The sequence below is a fragment of the Chroicocephalus ridibundus genome, chromosome 1 (assembly GCF_963924245.1).
Source record: "Chroicocephalus ridibundus chromosome 1, bChrRid1.1, whole genome shotgun sequence".
Lineage (NCBI taxonomy): Eukaryota > Metazoa > Chordata > Aves > Charadriiformes > Laridae > Chroicocephalus > Chroicocephalus ridibundus.
This window is the reverse complement of record NC_086284.1, coordinates 102,966,069-102,978,234: the sequence shown is the minus strand read 5'-3', so window position 1 is coordinate 102,978,234 and position 12,166 is coordinate 102,966,069. Positions and strand designations below refer to the sequence as shown.

Below are 12,166 nucleotides of genomic sequence, written 5' to 3'. Positions count from 1 at the left end.
AAGGCGGCCTGGTGCATGTCGTGCCTAATGGACTCAAACTACAACACTCTGCAAGGCAAGAATAAAGGTTGGGTCCTATGAAAAAAAAAATAAAAAATCAACTCTTCATTTGTGGCTTGTTAAATTCCTTCTTGTGTCTCTTCCCATTTATACAGGCTGTTCCTTATCTGTTCCATGATTAAAGACGGCAAGGAAGATGTTTCCATCCCCCTCTCTCTTTAGGATGTGTTTCAGGTATTAACAAGCACATCATGCTCTCATACGACAGACAACTCTTATGATTCAGAAGAAGAGACGAGATGGCCTCTCCCAAGCATTGCTGTCCCTCACGCTTCGCACAGACCCATGCAGCACTGACATAGGAACAGACTGACCAAGATTTACCATTAACACTAATAGAAAATGCATTTACTCATTACAATTCCCAATCGCAGAGGATGAGCGAAGAGCAAAGGCACAAATGGAGAGGCAGAGCAAAAGTCCTTTTTGCACTCTTCACAACGGGTGGCAGAGGATGAAGCAAAAGCCTACAGTGTTTTCCTATGGGCCTGCAAGGAGGAAACTGCTGCACCTCCTGATAACCCGGGGCAGACGAAGCTGGGAGGGACCACGGTGCAGATGGATTTTCACCCTTCCAGTTACACTCCAAGAAGAAAATAGGGCTGTTCCCGGAAAGTGCCGCACAGCTCCATCCAGCCTTTCTCTTAGACACGTGTTGTTTTGGTAAACCCCTAAGTAAGGCAACTCCTCAAAAACACAGGCTTCAGAAAAGGTCCCGCACTGCCAAAAGCTTGTTTGGCAAACGGGAGTGTCTGACCACTCCAGGCAGGGTCAAAGTTTCCCTCCCCCTTCTCCCAGCTCCCTTGCGAGCCTGGGGAAGAGAAGGGCCTCTCTCCCACCTCCTGTGGAGAGCAGGGTGAAGGAAGAGAGTTGCAGAGGTTGTGTGTAATCAGGTCCTGCTGACCTCCAGCCCATTCCTGCAGGAAACTTTCTCATCTGACAGCAGTACGGTATTTGGTGGTGAACCCTGAAGGGGACAGCAGGATTGCTGATGGATGCTCCAACAGCCTGGCTTTGCTAGCTAATCTCCTTCTAGGAAGGGGAGGGGCTACGTGACACCCTTAAAACCACGGTAGGCAGGTGCAACGTGGGGTTTGAGCTACAAGCTCACCCTTCCCCAGCTCACGGAAAGCTCCATCAGCTGCTACAAACTTTTCATTCACTCATGTTTAATAACTGCTGTTCAAAACTCCGTCCTTGCTGAAGAAACATGATGGAGGAAGGACAAGACTCAGAAATCTTTGATTCAGAGCACTACCGACTAACTTCACTGGAAAGGTACTTGGCACGTCGGTGAACTAGGGTCTTCAGTGGGCACCAGTGTGTAGTCACATCCCCCATGGCCAACCTACTTGCCAGGGTGCTGCATATTAACACTTTTCTTTACATACACACACTCAAAATACAAGTGGCATCTATGCAGTCTTTTTTGCATATTTCTATGGAAAATGCTCCCCCTCCCCAAAGACTTGTTCACTGATCTTAACAGCTACTAATTCTTTGTAGGTAAGTGCAGTTGACAGGAGAAAATCAGACCTACTGACTGCTTAGAAAGCGTTTTCAGAAGTAATATACATGCGCCTAATTCTGCTTCTGTCACAGTTACAGAGTACTTGCCCACTAATTTCAGGAGAGCTAGACCGAGACTGTATAGCCCTTGAAAATCCCGCCATGCAAATATAAGTAAACACTTAAAAATATTCACCACAGTCTTTGTAGCCGCTCAACCACTAGGCAATAAAATAATGAATATGAAGTGCAAAAAAAAAAAAAAAGGTTGACAAAGATGAAAAAAGTGAAAGAAGTGAAAAATAGCTACCTACCTATTCTCAATTTAAAATCACACTAATTCAAGGGGGGGGTGGTGGGGGGGGAGAGCTGTGTGGGATTAAGTGACTCAAAAAAGGAGTTGAAATAATTTCTATAGGACTGGGCCAGTCTTAGCGCCATTCCTAGCCCACACTGCAGCAACTCTGGTTTCCTGTTTACCTGCTTTATGCAAGGAAGGAGCTTGTCCTGTCAACACGTCTGTGTGTCTTTAAAAAAACAGCCAAATAACTAGGCAAGCAAATACACATGAGCTACCACACTCCCAGAAAAGCAGTCTTGACACAAGACTCCGTATTGCACACATTTGACAATTTTATTGAACTAAAATGACAAATTTCCTGCCTCACATCACCCAACATCAACTCTCCTAATGGAAAATAATCCTGCTCCATCTCTTTTTCATATGGAAAAGAAGCATCTGCATCATGAAACCTCAAGGATGAAAAACCTATTGAGGTCCTACCTATTGAGTAGGACAAAAAGGATCCCCCCTATCAGTGTTACTCCAGGGAGTGCCGAGCATTCGTATCAATCTCATAATCGTTTGCACATCTGCCGGAGAGCAATCAGCACTGCCTTTAGGAGCTGCCGGTTGCAGTAGCAGTTAAAGTCCATTTAAGGCAGGTCTTGCCTGGACCTTGCCTGCACTGAGGGGTCGTTAAAGCAGCTACACATTGCTTTTACTGGTCTTTTCAGCTCGTGGGTAGCGTGCCTGCGGGTACGTCTGTATGATTTCCAGCCTGAAACTGACTGCTTGAGAGCATGGGCTTTGCTTCAGGTTCCTGCTGCCAGTGAACCCCGCACCAGGGTGGCCGTGCGAGGGGACTCTGAGACCTCAGACAACAGGCTGGTGCTGTGCCAGCCCTGCCAGCCACCGCAAACGGGGCTACCCCAGTCTGGAGCTGCCCCTGCCCTGAGGGGGCTGCTCCGCCATCCCCCTGTGGAGAAGGGGCTCGCCAAGCAGCTGGGATGTGGGGCACGGAGGGGTCTTTCTGGGACACAGGGGACCTGAGAGCTGCGGAGATGCCTGTGGATGCTCTGCAGAAGTGACGGCATCCAGACATGCGACCTCTGGTCCTGTTCTGCAGCCAAACTTTTAACATCCAGCGCCAGGTGGTCCTGTGCTACGTGATGCTCCTGTGCTAGACGGTCCTCTGCTGAGCCAGAAGGCCCAACGCTGTACCACTGGAGCAACTTGGGGTGGTTGTGTGAAAGTGCGTGCATAATGGAAACAGGCCGATTTCCCCCTCACTCTTCACTTTTCTTCAAAAAACACAAGTCACAAAGGCACAAACTGCTCTCTGCTCTTTCGCTCTTTGTGTACTTTCATTATGAAAAATGGGCTGGTGGCATGCACAGCTTTCACAGCGGGGGGAGACGTGCCCAACCACAGGACGTACGTTTTAGGCTGTTTTTCCCTTGCTGCTCTGGGGGACTGCGGAGTTGGCCTGGCTGCTGGGGGGCTGCTAGGACTGTCCTGCTTGTTCAGAAACAGCTCCTTCAGTCTGCAGGCATGCCCTTGCAATAATAAACCGTTTTATTTCATTTAAATGGATTCAGTTGCTCTTCTTTGTCCATCCTTTGATCACACGCACACAAACACAGAGAAATTAAACCAACAGTGATCCCCCACCTACCTGTACCCGTTTAGAGACAGCAACGCATCAAGTCACATCGTGTGACTTTGCGCTAGCCATGTTTTGCAACTTCCCCCAGCCGCCGCACGCTTGCACGTAAATATTGCACAAGCCAACTGCAAATGTCCCCGGAGTGCACCCATAATTTAAGCGCTAGTCCGCCCACATCAGTGTCACCCAGACAATAGGACGCAGGGGACACAGACACACAGGCACAGACCCAGCAGTGCGCAACCGTCGGCTTTTCTTGCAGCCCAACCCTTTCTTTTGTCTGTACGTGGTCTATTTAGGTTGGAAGCTCTCGGGGGCAAGTACCTTCGCCAAGATTTTTTAAAAAGCAGTTAGCGGAGTTGGGTTGTGATACTGAGAGGGTGGTGTGCTGCAGAGCACGCAGCTAGCGCTAGCAAAGGAAGAAAGAGTCCCAGTTGCATTTCTGTTATATGGACAATCAACTTACTTGTAAGCACCACCTTGTCCCCTACGCGTTTTCGGCTAAGTAACCTCTAGGCACTGTAAGTCTCCAGGTGAATGGAAGGATCTGATAAGCCATGACTGAAATTTATATGGTAGGTTTATTCCAATGACACGATGATTCATTTTTTCATGGTTTCTAAACTGTTCGTTGGTACATGTTAGTCTCAGTTTCCAACAGTTGGAGGCATTTACAGCAGAAAGCAAGCAAGAAATAAAGGCATTTAATATTATTTCAACTCACTGAGTTGAAAAGGTTTTTTGAAGAACAGTTTGGCTTTTCCTTGCATCAAATGTCGAAGGCGGAAATTATGTGAAACCCTTAATCTTCCCTCCCCAGCCTGATACATGCAGAGTCTTCCTCGCTTCTGCCACAGGACGGGCGATGCCGGCCCCTCACGGGCTCTGCTGACTCTCCTCCCAGAAGCTGCTCTGGGAGGCCAAGGTCTGTGGGCAAAGGTTGGATGAGGCAGAGGAAAGGATAAGCAGACCAGCCCTTGGGGATTCCCTAAAAAAGACCTCGAGTTGGAAAGGGCGTGTTTGAAGGTTTCCTTCAGAACAGCTACAGGCCATGGGCCCTCCTGGAACCTTACAAGTGAGATGGGATCTCTTCAGATCAGGGTCTGAGGGTGTCCTCAACTGCGGTTGACCAAAGGTGCATCCACTCCACCCCCATCTAGCTTTGCCAGGAGGCAAAAGAAAATTTCCATTCCTAAAAAGGCGCTTCTTGGGCCAGCAGCTTTTTAAGCTCCTTCTCAAATCCTGCTCAGCAATATTATTCTCTCTCTCTCTCTCTCCACTCCTCAGCATCCTGCCCTTTGATATAAGGATGCCAAAAAAGTATTTGGAAAAACCACATATCTAATATGGGATAATCACATTTAATGCCTAGCTTAACCTTGGAAATCTCAGGCCCACTGGAGCTAAATCTATGTAGCCTTTTCATTTAGCACCATTTTCAGGCACCTGGTCCGTTAGTGAATGTTTCAGAGCTATGTAGGTTAAAACAATTCAATGAGAAAAACAGAAAGAAGCAGTCAAAAGAAGAAAAACCTAATTTTTCAGCAGACGTACACAGTAGGTCAAATGGCCTAAGGGAAATATTTAATTTAAGAGTCATACTATTTCTACCAAGTTTCCTAACCAAAAGTATTTTCATCAGGAGCACTACTCTTGATCTGGTTACTGCTAATGATTTTCCCCATGGACTTAGCTCATAAAAACATAAATTGCTTTATGAATCATAGAATCATAGAAGTTGGAGAAGAAAATGATGGGTTAGGTCATCCTGCCCTTCTCCCTGACAGTGCAGTATTATTTCTTTTTATAAAAAAAAAATTGAAAATAAGCATTTTTTCAGAGCTGGAGAATGAAAATGCAAAGTTCAAAAGAGATTTTAAAAATACATAATGAATGCAGTGGAGGAAGAGCCAGCTTCTTAAGTACCTTGGCGCCCTTTACATTTCCATGACAATTTGATGAGAAGTATTGCATGGATAGGCACAGCCAGAAATTCAACGGCAAAAAAAGGACGATGGTATATGTCCTGCGCACGAGTAATTATCATAGTTGTAAATGCAAATCCAGTATTTACATAGGCAAATACGCTGCTAGGCAAAGGCCCGGCCATCACAATAACCGCGACCAAATGTACCGTGGGATGTGCAAGAAGCCAAAGTCTGCAGGCCTTTGTGCAGAGTGAAGGTGGCAGATGTGATAATACACCCCGTGTTGTCATCCCCTATCGTGACATCTCCACACACCCCTGTGAGTCAAAACGCCTGTGCTTTGCATATTTGCTTTTGGAGCCTTTGGTTTGAGTATCTTTCTATTTTCCAAAAATATTTTCCTGCTTTGTATTACTTTTTGAAATTTTTTCCCCAAGCATGCCTAGTTGAAGAGGCTGTCCTTTTGCATTAAAAAAAATTCACTTTGAGAACCCGTCTAATTCTGGCTCAGAAACTGCTCTTGATCTGACATTCTCTGAAGACAAAAGAAAATGTTTCTGTTAGTTCTTAAGGTAATCCATCTTAAAGGTTTAAAAAAAAAAAAAAAGAAAGGTATTGCTATGTCCTGTAAAGTTCACTAAAAATCATCCAGGTGTGAAATTCTGGTTTTTGTCTCAGATGGCCTCCATCCTCAGAACTGCCCCCTTACCTTCCAGCATTTTTCACAGAGAATGCAGGCACTCGCTAGAATTCAGGCTGTCTGAGAATTGTTATAAACAAAGTAAATGAATCAAAAACTGTTGTTGGAGTTGGTTTTGGACTTCAGCATGTTTTTTCTAGACTTCTGTAAGACAGCAGTGTCCAATTTTGTTCCCGCTACTGTCTTCCACAGATTTCTTTTGAATCGGGACATCTTAGAAAATATATCTCAGTATTTCTGTAATTCCTTTACCTCAGGCAAGCGAGCAAAGCATGGATCTGTAAGCATGAAAGTTCCCAAATATGGATTACTGAAACCAGAAACGCTCTAACCTAGCAGTCTTTGATTCCCCTCTCAATACAAGAAGGCTGATATCATTTTAAATCCCTTCAGTACACAGCACGCATGTTTTAATACGTCTAACCACAAATCTTGTATGTGAGTTTGCCCAGGTAACAGCCCTGCAATCTGTTTTTGTACAGGCTACACGTGTAACTGATCTAATCGAAGCAAAGCAAAATGGGATACACCCAGTGATGGCGAGAATAGAAAAATATGCGTATAGCCCAAACCCACCAGAACTGTCTCAGAATGGAGAATACACTGGCTACCACTGTGTTTTTCCTTCACAGCCCGTGGTGTGTCTCTTCAGGCCAACCCCTATCTCAGTCAAACGTATAAAAAGGAGAGGAGACACCAGACTGATCGCAACAGCCGCTGCGATGCAGAAACCCTCGAGGGAGAAGTCAAACCCAAGGACTTCGCCGCCCACCTACAAATGAAAGGAGCGTGATCCCTTCTGCGCTGCGTCACGAATGACTTAATGATAAAGGGAGCTGTGCGTTCCTGCTGGGGGGGGGAGTCTGACCTCTTCTCACGCCACTCATAAAGCCTCCTTCACTATGCAGCTAATTTGCCTACGACAAAGTGAAATTATTTACAAGGAAGCTTTTACATATATTTGGGTCGGTATGTTGCTTCAGTATGTATTCTATCTCTACTTCCTTTTTAAAATGTAGAATCTTATTAAATATTAACTATTATACCAACTGAAGAATTGATTTAAAACAGTAGGCATGCCTGCAAGATGATTTTGTTCCTTACCATTCTAGCAGACTCGTATTCAAAAAACTAAAGCTTATTTGTTGTCTGCAAACTATGAACATGGCCAGGTAATTGCATATGCAAATCTGGAACTTGCATATACAAATATCTGTTTTATGTGCACAGCTGCCTGGTTCACCAGGAACATTTTTCAGGGACAATTCAGCCACAATTTAAAAAAAAAAAAAAAAAAAAAAAGCAACCCAAACTAAATAAGAAGCAGTATACTGACAGCAGTATTTGTTTTAAAGTCTGGCCTCAAACCCAAAAAAATATAGGTCAGAATTTTCCACTAAGTGCATGCAGCATCATGATGCAACTCAAAACAAATGAAGGCTCGAGAAGAAAACGCACAGGCAAGACATGAGTTTTCTAAGCTATTTACCTGAAGTTTCAAACCTTTCTTTTCTCTCCCCCCCACCCCAGTTAAGCAATCCCAAGCTGCGAGTCTCATTCTCTAGTGGGCGTTTGAATCCTGCTGCTCTCTTCTCCCGGGATGATTCCACTTAAGCAACAGCCAGAACTTCTGCCAAGTGTGCGGGAGGAGCGCAAGAAACTAACCACAAACCTCAGCTTCCATCAGGGCATTTCGATCAAAATATGGAAGTGCCCCATTCGGGCTAGCGACTGAGGTTAACGATTGCCCCTGGTCAGAGGCAGCGCATGTGCTGCAGGAGCATCTGTACCTGCAGATCCGTTCCACTCCCCCCTCACTTCACTTCACTTCACCCCGCAGACAAAACAGCCTTGCCCTCACCTCCCGAACAAAACAACCCCCTGTGTGAAAGGTGAGGGTATTCCCCTGGAGATACCGAGTCATTCATCTCCTCTTTGTATCTAATTCTTTAAAAAAAAAAAAGAAAAGAAAAGAAAAGAGGAGGAAAGATTGGCTGCCTGTGAAAATGGGTGCTCCTAGGCTGATATGACAGCATGAGGGACAGTGAATTCCGCAAGGCAGCAACCAGGTCTCCTCTCTCAGGCATTTGTTTGCTTTTGCAGGGTGGCTGAGCTTGAAAAGTTAGATCAATGACATATTGGTTTCCAATGCCTTAAAATCCTCTTAACATCCGAAAGGCAAGACTAGCAAGAAATGATGTGTAATGTATACGCTGCCCACCTTTTACCAGCATCCCTTCTGTCAGCTTTTGGGTACGCTCCAAGTCATCCCTGGGCAGATACTTCAGAAATGTAAGGCAAGTCATATTCTAGATCAGCCAGACACCCGTGAAAAGTAAGGCTTGGGGAAGGCATAATTAAAACCATTTGTAGGACAGCCTTGGCTTAAGACATACCCGCTGCTCCACGTACATTGGGTGTTGCTGGGTTTCATGAGGCTGGTGATGAACCCCTATACTAAGCCGCCAACTTGGCCTGCAAATGCTGCCGTCAGCTCACTTACTTCTGGGTTCGCGGGGTCCGTCCACCGTTATCTTGATGGCTCTGTGGTATGTGGCTACTTGGGGCGGATTTGTGAAGACAGTGATAGTCAGCGTGAAGCTCTTCCCTGCAACGAGAAAAAAAAAAAATGTTACTCGGCATATGCGTTGAGTAAAGGTGTACTCCTCGTTTCAGATAGCCCTCGCACGCACCAAATGGCACTAAAACATTTTAGGTATCTGAAGATAGGTGTGTGCCCAGAGAGCAGGTTGTATAACCTCACAACTGCCTGGTGCTGGATGCATTCCCTCCGTGGCAACTGCTCAAAGCTTTGGGGAAAAAAATTAATTTATATTTAAATGATCTACACTTTGTTTGTAAGAAAAAGGAGGTTACCCCCTAACAGTTAGAGTTTATCTGATCTACATGACTGCTGGTACATTATCTGTACTTTCTAAAGGGTGTTAGTTCAGAGAAGCGTAGAAATTGTGGTTGAGTCTTCCAAAACTGCCACGGGAATCTGATCAGCAGCGCTTGTTAAAATTAAAGAGAACTGGGTGCTCAGATCCCCTAGGCAGATCATAAAATCCCACGCTTTGTGGTTGAAGCTAGCATTAGATCAATTCCATATTGCGAACCAGAACCCTTTAAAAATAATCTGCTACTGCAATGCCAAGAAACAAGGGAATGGAAAAAAGAAAAAAAATCCCTACAGCTTGTCCACAGAGAATTAAAACATTTTATGAAGACACAGCAGAGCATTATGCTTAGTTTTTCTATTATTCAGTAAGAAAACTGTGAAGGCTTTTTCAAAACTGTTATGTGAATGCCACGGCTCTAAGTTGGGAAAAGTACTCATTTTGATGGCTGCCGGGGAGGGTTTTGTATCCCCTTGTGACTGCAATACCCTCAGATCCTGCAACCCCTGGGTGTGCTTTTGGCCGGTGCCAGCATTTACTTCAGGCACATTTTAAATACCAAAAGTAACATTCTGCATCTTTGATAAGACCTCGTATATGCATTCATTATGGCTTTGGCCTGGACAACAATAAAAACATTGCCCGTCAGCAGGTTTAGCACAGTTATCTCAGCATCACGGAGGACTCAGATACTGACAGGAATCTTCCTTATCAGTAAGAGACATCAAGGGACATCACCCCAAGTTAGATAACCAGGAACTGTTGTAAGAAAATTGAGGTTCCCCTCCTTCGGGCACACGCTGCGCGAGCTTTCCCGTACAGATCTGCCTCTTTCATTTTAACAGTTGGCTCCAGCCCTCCCAAGCGCAGAGTTTCTTCCCTTCTAAGACTTCCCATTTTTATTGTTTGCTTCGTTTCTCTATAGAAATAAATATAAATTTAAATACAAATGTAAATATAAATGCCTGCGTCTAGCAGCAATATTCCCCCCCCCCCATGCCCATTCACTTGCAATTCAATACTTCCCTTAATGCAGTTCCTACTTTGGTGCTAATGGTCTGCATCAACATCACAGTGAGCACACACACATAGCTGTTTACTGGAAACTGTCCTCATCGCATCCCTGTGAATTAGGGAGGTATTCTCCCCACTCTACGGATGAGGAACTGTGGGGAGATAAAGTGTCTTGGCCACGATCTCACAGGAAGCCTGTGGCCAGCGATGCTAACCACTTTGGCTGCTGCAATTAAGTCCGACTATAAACCTGAATCACAGCCCTCACAAAACAGAAGCTGAAACACAAGCCTCCAAATCCCAGGCCGGTGTCTTTCCACCTCCACATCCTCACTAGAAAGCAGTCCCTGAGATCGAAAGAGTTGCAGCAGAAGCAAAAGTAATTTCAGATCCCTGTCTCAGGGCCTTTGGCCCTCAACTCTTGGCTCCTACATCTACCCAGACCAAGGATGGGTGTGTTCTTGACATTCTTTAAACATAAAATTACATGAGAAAGCTTTACAGCTTTGTTACTCTTTCTCTGCCAGCACAACAGATCTTTCTATAAGGCATCAGTAATAAAGTTCAATCAACTTCCTTCCGAAGAACTTTATCACCCATAGCATTAGACTTAACAAATATCAGAGAGGCACCTGTAGATCTTCTTTCTTTCCAAAACCAGTTTCCTTATATCATTATGTACAACACGTAGATCGCTAAGACTGAAAGAGACTTTGAAAATATACTTGATTCATTTTACTAATCTGCAGTATTTCCATCTTGCTTTCCGTATGTTTGGGGTTTTTTTGACAGCTGCTGATGCATTACATAAGGTGCTCCTGCTGTTCTACTAGAATATGTAGACCACGTATTTCTTTAGAAGGCGCTTGTGGATTTTCCAGATAGAAAAGCAACGCAGAAAAAAATTTATAGCAATAGTGAAATGTAGTAAAATGTGGCCACATTGCGAGTCTACAAGACCAGAATAAAGAATAAGAGGGAGGTGAAGTTACTTTCAAGATTTTCTACAGAACAGGCTAGATCTCAGAGCCTGTATAAGGTTGTGACACAAGTTGGCAAAAGCAGGAAGATACTTAGCTTACTTCTTGTTGACAGAAGACTATTCATTAACCACATACTGGTTAACCACAGGACTATATAACCATAAACCTACATGTCACTCATTGCTGCTTACCAATAATTCTAGCTGCATTTTTTCTCTGGTTATTCTGTTTCATTTACATTTAGCTTTGTTAAGTGGTTTTATCACTTTTGTTCATAGCTTCTGCATTATTCATCATTTATGTGTCTGGTTGACAAAGGTAGATTTAGATTGGAGGTATTGTTAGTGAAATGCACGTTTTATGGATATACCTGTTTGGGGATGACAGCAGGACTATAAACCTCTCCTCCTTGCTTTTATGTATTATGATACAGATTTTTGTTTTTAACATACACTTGCCTAACACACTTACACACAAGCACACACACACATACATATGCAATGTGCAGCAGAGTAAACGGATGGAAATAATACCGGGTTAGTCAGTGGAGGCTATATTCAGACTCCCTAGCACTGGATGCCATGATTTCTGGTGTCTAAATAAGTGGACCTCCTAACTATTGGTAGAAGACCTACACTGAGCACTTAGTGTCTCCGCTCAGCTCAGAAAGGGGTGAGTGCCACCAAAATTGAGTCAGACAGCCTAAGTGATGGACTGACCTCTCTAGTGACTGTAAAGAGGGACCAAACACCCCAAGAAGGCATTCTGAAACACTGGCCTGGTTTGGATGCCTCCAATAGTCATGATGACAATTTGATGACATCCTAGCAGTCACAGCAAGCCGGCACGTAGCCCTCCATTAGCTAACACCAAAATCTGAGACTCTCTGGGTTAAACAGTCGCATAAATCTACAGAAAGCCATACACTAATTAGCTCGGGTCTATGACGCATGCCTCGGTATTCTGAAGCCAACTGCAACTATGTCATTGCGGGAGTCTTTGCCCATGGTGGAAGGGCTGACAGGTGATGTCAATGTCAAGCTGTGCCTCGCTGGGGCACAAGAGTCACTTCAGAGACTGTTGCTCTCTCCGTAACTACCCCTGGCAGTTCCTAATATTAGGC

At 44.6% G+C, this 12,166-nt stretch overlaps 1 protein-coding gene across 2 annotated transcripts in view; it reads right to left on the bottom strand.

The window, feature by feature from the left end:
• Positions 1-12,166, bottom strand: part of RUNX1 (RUNX family transcription factor 1) — a 175,042-nt gene that overhangs the window by 45,691 nt on the left and 117,185 nt on the right. For both annotated transcript variants that reach the window (XM_063345868.1, XM_063345879.1), the window contains exon 5: positions 8,650-8,754. In XM_063345868.1, the coding sequence (XP_063201938.1) occupies positions 8,650-8,754 (105 nt within the window). The remainder of the gene's footprint in view (positions 1-8,649; positions 8,755-12,166) is intronic.